Below are 19,915 nucleotides of genomic sequence, written 5' to 3'. Positions count from 1 at the left end.
TAGTATAGTATATGCATATTTTGTAAACAACAGTTAGTATAGTATATGCAGGTTTTGTAAACAACAGTTAGTATAATATATACAAGTTTTGTAAACAACAGTTAGTATAGTACATACAGGTTCTGTAAACAACAGTTAGTATAGTACATACAGGTTTTGGAAACAACAGTTAGTATAGTACATACAGGTTTTGTAAACAACAGTTAGTATAGTACATACAGGTTCTGTAAACAACAGTTAGTATAGTACATACAGGTTTTGTAAACAACAGTTAGTATAGTACATACAGGTTCTGTAAACAACAGTTAGTATAGTACATACAGGTTTTGTAAACAACAGTTAGTATAGTACATACAGGTTTTGTAAACAACAGTTAGTATAGTATATATACATTCTGTAAACAGCTGGGAAATATGTATAAGTCAAATTGGTGAAGGTTCTTCATTAATGTAATTTAACATTTATTCTGTGTAACCATGATGTTAATTTATTTTAAAGAAAGTTGTATAACCACAACATATAAACCTGGCATTATGAAATTCTTGCCTGTAATTTACATCAGTCATATTACAGGGAAAACAAAAAAAAATTACTGTGCAACACAAGCTTCTGCAGAAGAGGAAATAACATGTTTTAAATATATTGTGTGTCACATAAATCTAAACTAAATGTAATGTAATTCTGTAAATATAATTAATAAGAATGATGACAACATTTTCATGTTTATTTCTATTTTGATTTAATGAGTTAGTTTATTTGTACACTGCAACACATTGTAGAAAATATCAGCCTTCAGAGAGCATGTTTGGACTTGCTTATATTATAAAAATATAATATAGACTAATGAACACAAAGATATACAAATCTATAGAGTACAGAACCCCAGCTTATTCATATTTTATTTTCTAGTTACATTTGCTACTGTAATTTGATCAATACAAATACTAAATGCAGGTACATGTATTTAAGTATTCACTATTACTGTGAAGTCAGTCAGTCACAGTAACACATGGAGTGAATAAAAAACAACTCTCAATGTAACAAACTTGAAACTCTTAAAAATACAGTATATGATGAAATACAGTATTAATACAATAAACCTGCACACTTCCAAGATACATCACTATATACATTACTATATAACACAGTAGTAATATATAGTACCCAATACAGTACAAATAGTACACTTCCAAGATACATCACTATATAATACAGTAGTAGTATATAGTACCCAATACAGTACAAATTGTACACTTCCAAGATACATCACACAATAGAGTACTATATAACACAGTATTAGTATATAGAACCCAGTACAGTACAAATTGTACACTTCCAAGATACATCACACAATAGAGTACTATATAACACAGTATTAGTATATAGAACCCAGTACAGTACAAATTGTACACTTCCAAGATACATCACACAATAGAGTACTATATAACACAGTATTAGTATATAGAACCCAGTACAGTACAAATTGTACACTTCCAAGATACATCACACAATAGAGTACTATATAACACAGTATTAGTATATAGAACCCAGTACAGTACAAATTGTACACTTCCAAGATACATCACACAATAGAGTACTATATAACACAGTATTAGTATATAGAACCCAGTACAGTACAAATTGTACACTTCCAAGATACATCACACAATAGAGTACTATATAACACAGTATTAGTATATAGAACCCAGTACAGTACAAATTGTACACTTCCAAGATACATCACACAATAGAGTACTATATAACACAGTATTAGTATATAGTACCCAATACAGTACAAATAGTACACTTCCAAGATACATCACACAATAGAGTACTATATAACACAGTATTAGTATATAGAACCCAGTACAGTACAAATTGTACACTTCCAAGATACATCACACAATAGAGTACTATATAACACAGTATTAGTATATAGAACCCAGTACAGTACAAATTGTACACTTCCAAGATACATCACACAATAGAGTACTATATAACACAGTATTAGTATATAGAACCCAGTACAGTACAAATTGTACACTTCCAAGATACATCACACAATAGAGTACTATATAACACAGTATTAGTATATAGTACCCAATACAGTAAAAATTGTACACTTCCAAGATACATCACACAATAGAGTACTATATAACACAGTATTAGTATATAGAACCCAGTACAGTACAAATTGTACACTTCCAAGATACATCACACAATAGAGTACTATATAACACAGTATTAGTATATAGAACCCAGTACAGTACAAATTGTACACTTCCAAGATACATCACAATAGAGTACTATATAACACAGTATTAGTATATAGAACCCAGTACAGTACAAATTGTACACTTCCAAGATACATCACACAATAGAGTACTATATAACACAGTATTAGTATATAGAACCCAGTACAGTACAAATTGTACACTTCCAAGATACATCACATAATACATCACTATGTAACACAGTATTAGTATATGGTACCCAATACAGTACAAATAGTACACTTCCAAGATACATCACATAATACAGTACTATATAACACAGTATTAGTATATAGAACCCAATACAGTATAAACTGTACATAACACTTGTTTAATTCCATATTAAATATCATTATTTTAACAACAGTTGTCATGTAACAAGCAATAAAACTGTTTTTATGGATTTTAAAACAATATATTACTTATATTTAATGCTATAAATGTTTAAATATTAACTTGTTTTATACAATTAATCCAACAGCAGCTGAAGTAACAAATGAAAAGTTTGTAAGTCATAATGTTAGGTGACAACAAAAGAGAGATGGAAACTGAAACAGTTTCTTGAAAACATAGTATAAATTATATGAGATTTTAACACTGTAACTCATTCAAAACCACTTATCAAAGTTATCTGTCATTCAATCAACCTAAAAGTAATTTCAACAATTACTGGCAAATTCTCCAGTGTACAAACTAGAATGTGTGAAAAGACTATCAGGAGACTGGGAACTGTCATCCAACAGGTAGCCTACAGGAAGCTGGCTGAGTTCCTGTGGGTCACATGTACTGGATGGCTGCAACAGAAATGGATGCTGATCCTGGCTTCTTGGAAGATACATGGAACAGAAGGTGTGAGATGAAAATTGAGATACTTCTGAGCTATTTGAGTGGTAATCTGTCGTGCTTGGAAAAGACTGCTGCTTTTCTGCAGAATGGTAAATGGGACCTTGTTCCAGGTTTGTAGGTTGGTCACAGTTTACAGTCACATTACTTAGTACCTGGGGAAAGGAAATATTACTGCCCCCACAGATTTCTTGATCAGAAGAAAACTGTGATTGGACAAACAACTCATACCCTATGCTGTCACTTTGAGTAAACTTGGAAAAGCAGGATGGAGTTCTAGTGATTCCAGTTTCTGAGAGATCACAATCGCTTCTAGATAGACCGTAATGAAACAGTTCTCGAAGGCTACTGGACCACTTCATTTGAATGATTTCTAGTTTAGTTTGTAGCTCAGTTCTTATCTTCCTTAGTTCTTGGCTCTGTTGGTTAACTTGCTGCTAGAAAAGGAAATACAATTTGAATATAGGGGCAAATAATATAGAGAAATAGTGTACAAACATTCAGCAAACCATTGTGAACTTCTTGATATCAGACCAGCTAAAAATAATATAGAGAAACAGTGTACAAACATTCAGCAAGCCATTGTGAACTTCTTGACATCAGACCAGCTAAAAACTTATGTTAATAATAACACATGAACTGAATTTCAAGATATAGGAATTACTTGATGAAAATTTATCAAATTTAAGTTATTCTCAACCTACTGTTACTCCATCTGAGAACTCCCATACTCAGGTAGTTCCATTTGTGGAAATTAATCCTATAGTTTATAAAAGTAGTTCCAACACAAATATGTAAAAACATTTGAGTTATTTGTATTTAACAAAACAATGCCATTTTGTTCTTACATTATAATGTAAAACAATTCACTCTTGCATGTAGTGGGTCTCCTTTAGAATTTTCAGGGAGACCCATGTCATTAGTTTATCTTGTATGTAGTGAGTTTCCTTTAGAATTTTCAGGGATACCCATGTCATTAGTTTATCTTGTATGTAGTGGGTCTCCTTTAGAATTTTCAGGGATACCTATGTCATTAGTTTATCTTGTATGTAGTGAGTTTCCTTTAGAATTTTCAGGGATACCCATGTCATTAGTTTATCTTGTATGTAGTGAGTTTTCTTTAGAATTTTCAGGGATACCCATGTCATTAGTTTATCTAGCGACACTTTATTCAGGACAGGTGGATTTGCCCCTTACTTACTTCAATTTAACCATGAATCTAACAGCAACTTATTGGGATCTCTATATTTGTCCATTAAGTTACCTGAATTTAAGCATGCACAATTTTCCTAGCAGAAAATTACATGGAAAAGACTGGACTATGAAACAGTGCATATTATTAATTATAATATTAGAAGCAGAAATAATTGGCTTTATATAGAATTTTTAAGTTAGAGCCCACTTAATCTTTTGTAAAACAAAGAATACGTTGAGTCAGTTCCATGCTGAAACAAACTGAAAGTTAATAACAAAGTAACCTTGGAAACATAAATTTGTTGAAACAACTCTTGAACAATTGGATGCTGATGAGCCCCAGAGCCCAGTAGCTGTTGACGAATCGCATCCAACTCCTTCTGTTGCTGTTGGAGATTCCTGTCCAGGCCATAAAGCTTTTGATAAAGTTGGTGAATCAAATGTACTTCTGCTATCTGATTCTTCTGTACAAAACAGGACAATCATAAGTATGGAATTTCAAAGTACACTAGAATGATACCAAAAAGGAACATCGTAATAATATTATTTACCGAATAAAACACAAGAATGATGCCAAAAACGACTTTCTTATTAAGATTATTTACATTATAAGACGCTGGAATTATGCCAAAAAGAACCTTTTAAATAACGTCTTTTACTTTATAAAACACTACGACGATGTCTAACAGAACCTTTTAATACCGTTATAAAACATTGGAATGATTAGTTTCGTAACGTCGCCACTCAAGTCTGGAAAAATATTAATTTAGTGACGTCGCTACACAAAACTTGATTAAAATTAGTATCGTAACGTCACTATACCAATTTTGATATCAGTATCAGAAATATGATGTTATATTTAAAAAAAATCAACATCTTAGAAAGTAATTTTAATCGTGTGTCTATATGTCTTAATGCCAACAATTTGTAAAAGTAATTGTATATCTTGTGTTTATACCATTTTAATGTCAGTATTTTAGTAATTTTAATCGTGTGTCTATATGTCTTAATGTCAATATTTTATAAAAGTAATTGTATATGTTGTGTCTACATACTTTAACATCAGTATTTTAGAATAATTTTAATCGAGTGTCTATGTACTTTAATACCAATATTTTGTAAAAGTAATTGTATATCTTGCGTCTACATTCTTTGATGTCAGAATTTTAGAAAGGAATTTTACGTCGTGTATAGACATTTCGTCAATATCTTGATATCAGTACCTTATAAAAGTAATTTTACACAAGGTTTCTACATATTTTAAGTCAGCGTACTAGAATATTTGTTTTATGCCGTGTCTATCTACGCTTCGCTTCTTCTGTGTGGGTATTTGGGTAGGTTAATCTTTGAATACCCATTAGGGTCAGGTGCACGCGACCTCTTCCTCCTGTCTACGGACGTTCCACTGTGTCGGTATTTGGGTATTGATGTTAAATACCCAGGAGGGTCAGGTACATTTGTCCTCTTCCTCCCTCCCGAACGATTATAGCGTCTGTCTTTAGGGTTGTTTTTTTTTAAGCTTTGGGCCAGAGTAAAAGTATAACATCATACTCAGGCCCATTTCAGGGCTCAGTCCATGCATGGACGAACAAGAAGTTTTTTTGTTTTTTTTTCTTCATTTTATTATTTCTCTTGTTTTTTTTCTTCATTTAATTTTTTTTTGTATTTTCATATATATATATATTTTTTTGTATTTTTCTCCTGTCTGCGTACGTTAATATACGTTTTTTTTAATTTCGCACAAAGCTACACGAAGGCTAACAGACTTTATCAAGGTTGTGGATTTATGCTATTTTTAGATCATGATGTAGTGCACCAGTGCACATGCGTGAATAGAAACCGGAAAAACCGGGCAAACTTTCCCAGTAACAACAGTGGGAGATTCAAAAAACATAGTTGGGTTTCATACTCCCTAATCAAGTTTCATCTTGACATCGACAGCAAAAAAGAGACCCGTAAGGAAGAGGTCTAATGTACCTGACCCTCCTGGGTATTGAACATGAATACCCAAATACCCACACGGTGAAACACTCCCTAATCAAATATCGTCTATGAAAACTACGGATCCATTTATAGCCCGTGTTTCTCTGTCATCTAGCCTTTTATCAATGAGGAAAATCTTAGTTCTCATCGTGTACAACCCACTATACTAGGTAGGAATTAAAAAGATAAGCGTAGATGAACTAATGTATTTTTATTGTTCAGTGTTTTATGATATCAAATGATATCCCAGTAATTACATTCATTCTTTCAAGAGAAATGGGTTTTGAATATACAATGTACTAGTATACGAAACAATTTCCGAAATTAACAGTGAGTTTGGGCCTAAAGGACGGAAATTCTATTGTGAAACAGCTACAAATGCGAGCTAACACAATTCCGTACAATTCACTTACTTATACCTGTGTATAATATATATATGGGTATATAATCACATGAAAACAGACTACTTTCTTTACATTGGGAATATGTTTTTAACGTTACATAGAATGATAAAAAAATGAAATTAACTCGTGTGAATAATAAAAAAAAAAAAACATTGATAAAGCCGCCTTACCTTTCTAACAGAATCGCGCAATTTCCCGTGACTGGGAGCCGACGATATCACAACCATCTTTTCAGCTGAGTATTTAAAAGTTAATCTACATCTTCATAACAAAACTTTGATCCTGGAACATCCTCTCCCAACAATTTTATTCTCAAAAACGATCCTGCATGTGCCATTCTGTCAGTCAAACAACCGGTTTGTTTGCCCGTACATCCTGGATCCACGTGCGCTCGCTGTAAATAGCACACACATCATCGCGCCATGATGTCAGCAGACCCCTAACTGTGATAAGGCATATTTAGCAATGCAAGACTAGAGAGTGCGCAGCTAGTCATCATCACTCACCGCCAACTATTGGCCTACTCTCTTACCAACGAATAGTGGGTTTGGCCATAACATTATAACGCCCCATGGCCGAAAGGGCTACCAAGGTTCGAGTGACAGGGATTCGAATCCGCAACTCTCGTATTACTAGTCGAGCGCCATGAGGACCTGACCATGCCAGGCCCGTTAAATACTCCAGCATTGCTTAAACGTTTTGCTAAGCTCTTTGTTTTCATTAAATAATGGGCAAATAAATATCGAGTTTTCTGTTGCAACTTATTCCTTTATTTGTTCAAATCAAGATTTGTTTGGTTTTAGCAACTGGCACAGTAATATCTTCAAAGCCTTATTTGTAGGAACAATATATCATACCCGTGTTTTTTACTTAACAAACATTTGCAATTTCTTAAAAACCATGAAGACTAACGAACAAGCATAACAGTCACGTGACTGACATGTTGTCCATAAAACTGGTGAAAACTGTAGTTTTCAATATCAAACAGCAAAAATTTCATCAGATGTTCTGTTCAGAAAGACAGTCTCACGAGAAATATACACTTTCTTCCAGAGCATTTATAGCCTGAGTACAGTTATTAATACGGTCAGAATCAGAATAATATTGTCACAAAAGACAGTAATTATTTTTTTAAAGTTTTATTTTATTGTCTTGAAACATTTCCATAGCACTAAGACATAAGTTGAAAGGAATATTCATTCATTATCATCACCCTTCAAGTGTATTATTGACTCCCCACTACTTCATTATCATCGGCCCAACTGTTCATTAACAATTTTAATTTAATGAAACTTGCCATATTTGTCTCTTTTTTATATAAAGAAATTTTAAAGGAACCTGAAAACAATCCACATCACCAAACTCTGATGCAACTCCTATAAGTGGTTATTTTTTGGCTCTTAATCAATGGCCCCAACATAAGGAAACCCTCTAACTTGTGATTGTGGTTTGAAATGGGTCAATTTAACGTTTTCAGTGTAAAGTAAGCTTTCCACCTTTTCACATTACATTTCTGTTCTTGGCTTTCTCTGAAACCAGCACCACACAGTGTCGAGAGCAGGCTATGAGTTCCAGGGTTTAACATACCAAATTACATGGTTAGAAACTTCTAGTACTAGTTGACCAACATCTCCAGTACCAGTTCATCAACATTTCGTGTACCAGTTAGTCAACATTGCTACTGTTAGTTGGTCAACATCTCCAGTACCAGTTCATCAACATTTCGTGTACCAGTAAGTTAACATTGCTACTGTTAGTTGGTCAACATCTCCAGTACCAGTTCATCAACATTTCGTGTACCAGTAAGTTAACATTGCTACTGTTAGTTGGTCAACATCTCCAGTACCAGTTCATCAACATATTATGTACCAGTTAGTCAACATCTCCACAACCAGTTGATCAACATATCCACTACCAGTTGATCAACATCTCCACTGTTTGTTGGTCAACATCTACAGTACCAATTAGTCAATATCTCAACTATTAGTTGGTCAACATCTCAACTGCCAGTTGGCCAATATCTTCACTGCCAGCTGGTTACAATTCCCAATATGTTACGTTTTGTTTTTCCAAGAACTTGGGACTACATTTATTTCCATTAGCTAGATCCCCTTCTCTATAATTTAAAGATACTTTATGAAGACAAAGCATAGATGTTATGAGTTTTGAGAGCTAGGACACATTCATTTTCAAAATTTAACTGTGAAGTTTTGACACAGATGGACAGAAACATCTATCCCCAACTTCTTTTATATACATCTCAAATTTCAACTTTCAATTGAGAAAACTTTAAATACAGACAACTGTACATCCAAAAAAATCATAAATGCTGCAAATTCTAGTCTCTAGCGATTCTTAACTTTTTACATGATGCAGTTTAAACCAGTTGTAATATTTGACAACAGAAACAAATACCAAAAAGTGATAAAATTATATTAATCCAAATGTTGCGAACATAAATAAAGTAACCTGCAGCCTGATAAAGGAACAAAAAATACATACAATTGATTACAGTGATTTGTAACTCGCGGTATTTACAGGTTAGATCTTTTGTAAGTATTGAAGTTTATAATTGTAATATTTCATAACTACACTAATATTTATAACTGTGATCTTTGTATATTAAACTGGTCTTTAAAATTGTGATTATACTCACCTTTGCACCTTTGGCAAATACTTATTAATATAACTAGGATATTTTGTGACAACTGATTTCTGAATCTGTGTTATTTGGTTACAGTTGATTCATATAATTGTGGTATTTTGTGATTCATGATTCATATATCTGTGGTGTTTTCTAATTATTGATTTATACAGCTGAAGTATTTTGTAACTACTCATATGTATATCTGTGGTATTTTGTGATTCCAGATTCATATACCTGTGATATTTTGTGATACCTGATTTATACAGCTGTGGTATTTTGTGATTCCAGATTCATATACCTGTGATATTTTGTGATACCTGATTTATACAGCTGTGGTATTTTGTGATTCCTGACTTATATAGCTGCAGTATTTTGAAACTAATGATATATATATATCTGGTATTTTGTAATTCCTCATTTATATAGCAGAGTTATTTTGTGATACCTAATTTATATAGCTGGGGTATTTTCTTAATTCTAATTCATATACCTGAGGTATTTTGTGATTATTCATTTATATAATTGTGGTATTTTCTGATTCCTGATTTCTATAGCTATGGTAGTTTTGTGATTTCTGATTTATATAGCTGTAATATTTTCCAACTACTGATACATGTATCTGTCGTATTTTGCGATTACGGATTTATATAGTTATGATATTTTGTGATTCCTCATTTATAAAACTTTGGCATTTTGTGATTCCTAATTTATATAACAGTGGGATTTTGTGATTCCTCATTTATAAAACTTTGGCATTTTGTGATTCCTAATTTATATAACAGTGGGATTTTGTGATTCCTCATTTATATTTATGAAGTACTTTCTGACTACTGTTATACATATATATATGTATATATATATGTATATATATATACTCTTCAAAAAAAGAAACGCAAAAGAGATATTTTTTCATTTTAAAGAGAAATATATGTAACAACGTTACAAGCTCAGAGTATGTGATGTTACACGTGTTAAGGCACTGATTGTCAGACCAAAATGACAATAAAAGTTGTGCACTTTGAAAACGGAGAAAAACATCGGATTTTTCGCATGCATGTCCAATAAAGTTTTTTGAGAGATCTGCATGTTCTGCAAGTGCAACATGTGCAAAATCCCTATAAAAGTGACGGGTTCTCGGTTTCCATAGCTCAGTGTTAAGCCACCGACACGCAATACAGTTACGCCAAGACTGACGTTATCACAACGCAACAACGCCATTGGTCGCTTTGAAGCAGGCGAATCTCGATCAGATGTTGCCAGAGCTGTGAATGTCCACCGAAGCACCATCACAAGGCTATGGAATCGTCACCAACAACATGGATCAACTCGTGACCGTCCACGATCTGGCAGACCTCGTGTGACCACGCCTGCACAAGATCGCTACATCCGGTTACGTCACCTTTGGGATAGGACCACCACTGCGACGTCTACTGCCTCACCCATACCAGGACTGCGTAGGATTTCCGATCAGACCGTACGCAACCGTCGACGAGATTCTTAGGCCCCATGTGCAACCCATCATGGTGAACGTCAACGACGTTTTTCAACATGACAACGCCCGTCCTCACACAGCCCGACTCACCACTGTCTTTTTGAGACACCACAACATCAACGTTCTTCTCTGGCCCTCCTAATCACCAGATTTAAACCCCATCAAACATCTTTGGGACGAGTTGGACCGACGTCTGCGATGGCGACAACCTCAACCGCAGACTCTACCTCAGCTTGCAGCAATTTTTCAGGCTGAGTGGACAGCCATTCCACATGATGTGATTCATGGGCAGGAGATGCCAAACAGTTATTGACGCGCACGGGGGGCATACTCATTATTGACGTTGAGTGACGTTAAACTTCAACTAGTGAACGTGGACTTCGCCTTTGCAGACTTTGGATGTTCAGCAGTGAATGTGCAAAGTTTCACACATGTCATACAGAACTACCCGGAATAAACTTGTTAACAATTTGTCTCAAATTTTGCCTTTTGCGTTTCTTTTTTTGAAGAGTATATATATATATATATCTGGTATTTTGTGATTCATGATTTATGTAGATGTGGTATTTTGATTCCTGATTTCTATAATTTTACTGTTTTCTAACTACTGATTTGTATATCTGTGGTATTTTGTGATTTTTGATTCCTACAGTTGTGGTATTTTGAGACTTCACATTCATATGACTGTGGTGTTTTGTGATTACTGATTTACAAAGCTGTGGTACTTCCTAACTACTGATATATATATTCGTCATATTTTGTGATTCCTCATTTATAAAACTGTGGTATTTTGTGATTCCTTAAATATATAGTTGTGGCATTTTAGGATTTCTGACTCATATACCTGTAGTATTTTGTGATTCCTGGTTTTTATAGGTATGGTATTTTGTGTTTCCAGATTTATATAACTGTGGCATTTTGTGGTTATTGATTTGTCTATCTCTCGTATATTGTCATTCCTAATTTGCATAGTTGTAGTATTTTCTAACTACTGATATCTATATCTGTGGCATTTTCTGATTGCTGATTTATGCAGCTGTGGCATTTTTTGATTCTTGAATTCCATAACTCTGGTATTTTGTGTTTCCTGGTTTATATAGCTGTGGAATTTTGTAGCTACTCTCATATATATTTGTTGTACTTTGTGTATGATCATTTATAAAACTCTGTATTTTGTGATTCCTGATTTATATGTCTGTGGTGTTTTGTGATTCCTAACTTATGTAGTTGTCTATTTTGTAATTCCTGATTTATATACCAGTGATATTTTGTGCTTTCTGATTTATAGAACAGTGGTATTTTGTGATATCTTATTTATTTTGCTGTGGTATTTTCTAACTTTACATGTATATATCCATGGTATTTTTTGATTCCTCATTTATATAACTGTGCTATTTGTTATTCCAGATTTATATGGCTGTGGTATTTTGTAACTACTGATATATATGTATATCTGTAGTATTTTTTCATTCCTGATTTATATAGTGGTGGTGTATTGTGATTCCTGATTTTCTGTTGACGTAGTAATTTCTAACTACTGATATTTATATCTGTGGCATTTTGGGATGACTGATTTATACAACTGTGGCATTTTATATATCCTGATTTATACAACTGTAGTATTTTCTGATTCCTGATTTATTTAGCTGTGGTATTTTGTAACTACTGCTATTTATATCTGTAGTATTTTGTGATTCCTGATGTATATTACATTGTCTTTCTGTGATATCTGATTTATATAACTTTGGTATTTAGTGCTTCCAGATTTATGTAGCTGTGATATTTTGTGATTCCTGATTTATATCGCTCTGGTATTTTGATTCTTGAATTATATAACTGTGGTATTTTGTGATTCCTGATATACATAGCTCTAGAATTTTGTGATTTCTGAGTTATACAACAATGGTATTTTGTGATTACTGATTAATATAGCTATGATATTTAGTAATTTCTGGTCTTTATAGCTGTAGTATTTTGTAACTACTGATATATATATCTGTGGTATTTTATAATACCTGATTTATATAGCCCCGGTATTTCTTGATTCCTCATTCACATACCTGTCGTATTTTGTGATTCCTGATTTATATAACTGTGCTATTTGTTATTCCAGATTTATATAGCTGTAATATTTTGAAACTACTGATATCTATATCTGGAATTTTGTAATTCTTCATTTATATAACAGAGGTATTTTGTGAAACCTAATTTATATAGCTTGGGTATTTTCTGAATTCTGATTCATATACCTAAGGTATTTTGTGATTATTCATTTATATAACTATGGTAGTTTCTGATCCTTGATTTCTATAGCTATGGTATTTTAAAACAACTGACACATATGTATATAGTATTTTCTAATTCCTGATTTATATAACAGTGACATTTTAAGATTTCTGATTTATGTAGCTGTGGTATTTCATGATTCCTGATCTACATAGCTGTAGTATTTTCTAACTACTGATATTTCGTGATTCCTTATTTATATAGCTGTGGCATTTTCTGATTTCTGAATTCTATAACTCTGGTATTTTGTAATTCCTGGTTTATATAACTGTGGTATTTTGTGATTCTTGATTTATTTAACTGTGGTATGTTGGAACAACTGATACATATATATGTATAGTATTCTCTAATTCCTGATTTATATAACAGTGACATTTTGTGATTTCTGATTTATGTAGCTGTGATGTTTTGTGATTACTGATTTATAGAGTTGTGGTAGTTTGTTGTTCCCGAATTATATAACTTGGATGTTTCATGATTCCTGTTTTATGTAACTGTGGTATTTTGTGATTCTTGATTTATGTAACTGTGGTATTTTGTGATTCTTGATTTATGTAACTGTGGTATTTTGTGATTCTTGATTTATATAACTGTGGTATTTTTAATTCCTGATATACATAGCTCTAGAATTTTATGATGCCTGATTTATATAACTGTAGTATATTGTGATTCCCGATTTATATAGATGTATTATTTTCTAGCTACTGAAAAATATATCTGTGGTATTTTGTGAATCCTGATTTATATAGGTGTAGTATTTTCTAACTACTGATATACCCTGCTAGCAAAATCTTAAGGTCAATGAACATAAATAAAAAATATGTATTTTGCATTGCTAGACTGAACCACTTATTTGAGTAAAGCTTCGAAAGATAAAAGTAAGAAGAGGAAAAAATATTTTAACATTTATTAGGGAAAATGTGAATACTATGAAATTAGCCTAAATACCAGCTGGTCAAAAGTTTGAGACCATACTGAAAGGAAGCGTTCATCGGTAAATACGTAACGAAATTTAGTCATTTGTGTTCAAGCATTAACGTTGTCAACATCTCCCACTGACATCTCATGTGTTACATTGGGTTAAAACATGGCAAAGGCTAAAAAGTTGACAGAGTTTGAACGTGGCAGAATTGTGGAGCTGCAAAAGCAAGGTTTCTCTCAACGTGCCATCGCTGGTAAGATTGGGCGGAGTAAAACTGTTGTTGCAAATTTGTTAAAAGACCCTAAGGGACACATAACTATAATTTCAAGTGGTCGGCTCAAGAAAATTTCGCCGGCGTTGAGCAGGAGGATTCGACGGGTTGTCCGGAAAGACACCAGACGATCGTCGAACCACATTAAGGCCTTACGGATGCAGAATGCAGCTCAAGAACAATAAGACAGCATCTGTGAGAGAAAGGCTTTAAAAAAACGTAAACGTCTTTAAAGGCCACGCCTCCTTCCACACCACCAAACAGCTCGGTTAAACTTTGCTGAGAAGCACCAAACATGGGACGTAGAAAAGTGGACGAAGGTTTTGTTCCCTGATGAGAAAAAAATTAACCTGAATGGTCCAGATGGCTTTCAGCGTTACTGGCACGATAAGGATATCCCACCGGAGACATTTTCTACACGACACAGTGGAGGAGGTTCTATCATGATCTGGGGTGCTTTCTCCTTCCATGGAACAATGGAACTTCAGGTTATACATGGGCGTCACACAGCAGCTGGCGACATTGGCATGTTGGAGAAAGCATCCTTATTGAATGAAGGCTCTCGCTTGTGTGAAAATGACTGGTTCTTTCAGCAGGACAACGCTGCAATCCACAATGCCCGAAAAAACGAAGGAAGTTTTCATGGCGAATAACGTGATTCTTTTGGGCCATCCAGCGTGTTCGCCCGAACTGAACCTTATTGAAAATGTTTGGAGGTGGATGGCAAGGGAAGTCTATAGAAATGGACGTCAATTCCAAACAGTGCATGATCTTCGTGAAGCCATCTTCACCACTTGAAATAATATTCCAGCCAGCCACCTGCAAACGCTTATATCGACCATGCCAGAGTGAATATTTGAAGTTATTCGCAATGACGGCCATGCAACTCACTACTGAGACCTCTTATTGGGCATTTCCTACCCTGTTTAGGTCTTCTTTTTGGTATGGCCTTAAACTTTTGACCAGTTTAGGCTAATTTCATAGTGTTCACATTTTCCCCATTAAATGCTAAAAAGATTTTATTTTTATTTTCCCTTTTCTTATTTTCATCTTTTGAAGCTCTACTCAAATAAGTGATTGAGTCTAAGAGCGCATAATGCATATTTTTTCTTTATGTTAATTGGCCTTAAGATTTTGGCCAGCAGTGTATATCAGCAGTTAGAAAGTACTACAGCTATATAAATGAGGAGTCACAAAATACCACAGATATATATTTCAGTGGTTAGAAAATATTACAGCCACATAAATCAGGAATCACACGATACCACAGTGTATATATCTGTCGTATTTTGTGATTCCTTATATATATAGCTCAAGAATTTTGTGATTCCTGATTTATATAACTGTAGTATATTGTGTTTCTTGATACATATAGCTGTAGAATTTAGTGATTCGTGATTTATATAAATGTGGTATTTTGTGATTCTTGATTTATATATCTGTGGTACTTTGTTATTCCAGATTCATATAACTGTGGTATTTTGTGATTCCTGATTTATATATCTGTGGTATTTTGTTATTCCAGATTTATGTAGCTGTGGTATTTTGCGATTATTGACTTATATAGCTGTAGTATTTTATAACAACTGATATATATATATATATTTGTGGTATCTTGTTATTCCTGATTTATATAGTTGTAATATTTTCTAACTACTGAAATATATAACTGTGGTATTTTGTGACTCCTGATTTATATAGCTGTAGTATTTTCTAACTACTTATATATATATATACCTGTGATATTTTGTGATTCCTGATTTATGTAACTGTTATTTTGTGATTCCTGACGTATATAACTGTGGTATTTTGTGATTCCTGATTTATATATCTGTGGTATTTTGGTATTCCTGATGTGTGTAGCAGTGGTATTTTGTGACTACTGAATTTTAGATCTGTGGTACTTTGTGACTACTGATTTATATATCTGTAGTATTTTCTAACTACTGATATATATATATATCTGTTGTATTTTGTTATTCCTGATATATATAGCTCTAGAATTTTGTGATTCCTGATTTATAAACTGTGGTATTTTGTGATTCCTGATTTATATAACAATGGTATTTTGTGAATCCTGATTTATATATCTGTGGTATTTTGTAATTCCTGATTTATATAACAATGGTATTTTGTGATTCCTGATTTATATATCTGTGGTATTTTGTGATTACTGATTTACATAGCTGTAGTATTTTCAATCTACTGAAATATATAGCTGTGGTATTTTGTGATTCCTGATTTATATAGCTGTGGTATTTTGTGTTTACTGATTTATATAGCTGTGGTATTTAATGACTACCAATTTATATATCTGTGGTACTTTGTGACTACTGCTTTACATAAATAATTTATGTAAGTGTAAGATTTTGTCACTATTAAGTTTTATTCTGTTGGATTCTATCTATTGTTAGGAAATAATTTATAAATGTTTTCAAAAACCTAGTCAGGGAGAGAGAGAAAGACATAAAAGCATAAAGAGATAGAATTGTCTTTTTGTCATGCTATCAGTCTTGGCCTCACCTCTATAACTGATGCAGCTTGATCAATCCCATTTCCATCCATGCTACCCGAACCCACTGGTCCTTGCATGCCACTGGATTACCTACGTAAAAGAAACACTAAAACCTAACTATCTTTTCACACCTGCCAACAGTAACCTGTATTTGTTTAGCTGTTGAGTCTACACCAGTCTTCATTAGAACCCTTCTACTTCTAAGGCTTCTGAATGAACACAGAGAACATGATAGTCAACATGGAAATATAATGCTCATAGTATAGTTTTACAAGAACATCAGAAATTACAAACTTCCCACGTTTACCTAATAACCTGTTTGTTATATTTGATTATTGGATCAGAATTATAGCTTTAATTATTTTGTTTCTCTAATTAGTCATAGCTTTACTCTCCTTATTTTGTTTCTGCAATCATAACCATAGCTTTACTTTTCTTATTTTGTTTCTGTAATCAGAGCCATGGCTTTACTTTCCTTATTTTCTTTCTATAATCAGAGACATAGATTTACTTTCTTTCCTTATTTTGTATCTGTAATCATAACTAAGTTTTACTTTCCTTTATATGTTTCTGTAATCAAAGTCATTGCTTTACTTTCCTTATTTTGTTTCTGTAATTAGAGCCATAGCTTTACTTTCCTTATTTTGTTCCTGTAATAAGACCCATAGCTTTATTTTCTTTCCTTATTTTGTATCTGTTATCAGAACCATAGCTTTACTTTCCTTATTTTGTTTCCCTAAACAGAATCATAAGTTTACTTTCCTTATTCTGTTTCCGTAATCATAACCAAGCTTTACTTTCCTTATTTTGTTTCTGTAATTGAACGAAGCTTTACTTTCGTTATCTTGTTTCTGTAATCAGAACTATAGCTTTACTTTCCTTAATTTGTTTCTGTAATCAGAACCATGTCTCTATTTCATACCAACCTTAATCGTCTATATTGAATCAACGTGGACTATGATTTTGAAACCTAGTTGACAACTGCTGCAACCTTAATTGTCTATCTTAAAAATTTTAACTATAGTAGTAATAACCGTTCGATATTTACTACAGTATTGCCTGTATTAAATTAACCTGGATTATGGTGGTCAAAATGATTTCTTTGGTTCAAGATTAACAAAATTTCTCTAAAATTGTGATTAAATTGGTAAAATAGAGAATTTCTTTATTCCTTTTAGATTCTCGTGTAGATGATATTTACGTCTGTCTTTGCTTCTTTCCTGATATTAAAAAAAATGTTGGTGTGTTATTCACTTGTGCAGACGTAATGCTATTTATGAATTTTTTTCTAAAGATTTTACTTCTGTTTAAACTATTGCTAAAAAAACTTGAACCAAAGCGCATTAGACTCGCTCGAACTATTAGGAAATGTCCAGTATATTGAACCGTTTCAGGAGAAACTGTGTGACGGATGTCTTCTGGAATTGTCTAAACTTAAAACAGTTCTAGAATATGGAAACTCTATTCGTTTCAAACAAATCATGTTAAGCCAGTTTCTCTCTGGAATTAATAATCCAAGACGCTTTGAACTAATCACAAGTCTTGTAATACGAAATTCATTCACTTTTAATAGGTACATATTTCCTCTTGGGGCATAGAGTGAGCAAATTCCTTTTGTAGACCAAAAGCGCTATCTATAATAATATTTAAAACATTTTAAAGAACCAGTACCTAGTAGAACACATAGAGAAGTAAAGCAGCACCTATTATGTTATTTATATCTATTGTGACAGGAGGAAATACCGACCATGACCATAAAAATGCTTTACGTAGAAAACCGTTAAAGGTTTCCCCATAAAAAAACACACACATAACTTTCTAGATATCGCTAGATTTCAGAATAATTATTAATTGAAACACTCACACACATAAAAAAGCCTGTTTTACCCTTTTCACTCTGCAGTGTGGGTTCCTCTTTTGTCGTCATCGAAGAAAGAACAAGTTCGAACACACACATTCACAACGATACAATATCATTTTAATCTGCTACCTACTCACGAAGTTGCCATAACAACAAGAAACAGCGCGGAGACTGCGATAAAGACGCTGACTGTATTTTGCGAATTTTTCTCTACAGCCACTTGGCCAGCAAAAGACAATATGATGACGGAACACTGTTTATAAAGAACATATCTTACGACCTTCTATGTGCACCTCTACACAGTAACGGTGTGACTTAGAAAGACGTTATTAGCTTTTAGAAAAACGTAAACACATCCTTGAAAGAATATTTACATAGTTACTTTATAAACATCAATTGTGATCAAAGCTTGCTCCAGATATTCTCTAAAACGCATAAAGCTGGGGTATTTAATTAGGTCGGTAGTAAGAGTCTCAATAAGAAACTACCAGGTGGTGTCATTATCAATATGCTTGTTTTAATATTTCACGTAAAGATAACCAAAGTGATATATGATAACCTAAAGGAAACGCTGCTACGTAACAGCAGATAAACGATAGGGAAAGAAGCTACTCAACAATGGATAAACTACAGGGAAAGTTTAAACTTAACAGCAGATACTATACAGGGAAAGTTGATACTTAACAGCAGATAAACGACATGGAAAATTGATACTTAATAGCAGATAAACTACAGACAAACCTGCTACTCAACAGCAGATAAACTGCAGAGAAAGCTGCTATTTAACAGCAGATAAACTACAGGAAAAGTTGACACTTAACAGCACCCGTTGTCAACACTTAGTCCACTCTTTTCTTGCCGATCAGCAGGATATCACTGCTAGTGTCATAACGTACCCACACTCCCAAACTGAAAGCGCGTATCAGCGGTAGCGTGATGCGAACCATGAACTCTGAGATCAACATTCCCCGGGTGTGGAAGAACACTGAACAGAGTTATTTATATTTTTGTTTCAACATAAATCAGAAAATATTGAAACTACGCTTTCATTCAGAAAAACATTAAACTGATCTACATCTAATTTGAGTTTAGCGTCTACCTTTGTTTTCCATTTCTCTGTAACAAGTGTGATGTTTTTATGAGTCAAATGCTAGTTCATCAACTAAAATGAACATGGATGTAATTAAAAAAAATGGTCATAGATTAAGTCAAGCTTTATTTCAT

At 33.3% G+C, this 19,915-nt stretch overlaps 1 protein-coding gene across 2 annotated transcripts; it reads right to left on the bottom strand.

Moving 5' to 3' along the window:
- Positions 1-868: 868 nt before the first annotated feature.
- LOC143230152 (uncharacterized) lies at positions 869-18,974 on the bottom strand. 2 transcript variants are annotated; one of them, XM_076463229.1, is made up of 4 exons: positions 18,718-18,974; positions 16,839-16,920; positions 4,595-4,774; positions 869-3,550 (listed from the first exon to the last, which is right to left on the bottom strand). In XM_076463229.1, the coding sequence occupies exons 2-4, from the start codon at positions 16,905-16,907 to the stop codon at positions 2,933-2,935; spliced, it is 867 nt and encodes a 288-aa protein (XP_076319344.1). In that variant the 5' UTR covers positions 16,908-16,920; positions 18,718-18,974; the 3' UTR covers positions 869-2,932. The 2 variants fall into 2 exon arrangements, with proteins under 2 accessions (XP_076319344.1, XP_076319343.1); XM_076463228.1 differs by having other exon boundaries at positions 869-3,553; positions 18,718-18,971.
- Positions 18,975-19,915: the final 941 nt, after the last annotated feature.

This window comes from Tachypleus tridentatus, chromosome 10, assembly GCF_004210375.1.
Source record: "Tachypleus tridentatus isolate NWPU-2018 chromosome 10, ASM421037v1, whole genome shotgun sequence".
In the NCBI taxonomy this organism is placed as follows: domain Eukaryota; kingdom Metazoa; phylum Arthropoda; class Merostomata; order Xiphosura; family Limulidae; genus Tachypleus; species Tachypleus tridentatus.
This window is presented reverse-complemented; position numbering and strand designations above follow the sequence as displayed.

What these genes read in the sequence shown, in the direction of transcription:
- LOC143230152 (XM_076463228.1), bottom strand. Translation starts at nt 16,907, where the DNA reads ATGCAAGGACCAGTGGGTTCGGGTAGCATGGATGGAAATGGGATTGAT. An exon ending in AAGCTGCATCAGTTATAGAG is followed by an intron (nt 4,775 to 16,838) that starts GTGAGGCCAAGA and finishes TGTTTTGTACAG; the next exon opens with AAGAATCAGATAGCAGAAGT. An exon ending in AACAAATTTATGTTTCCAAG is followed by an intron (nt 3,554 to 4,594) that starts GTTACTTTGTTA and finishes TTCCTTTTCTAG; the next exon opens with CAGCAAGTTAACCAACAGAG.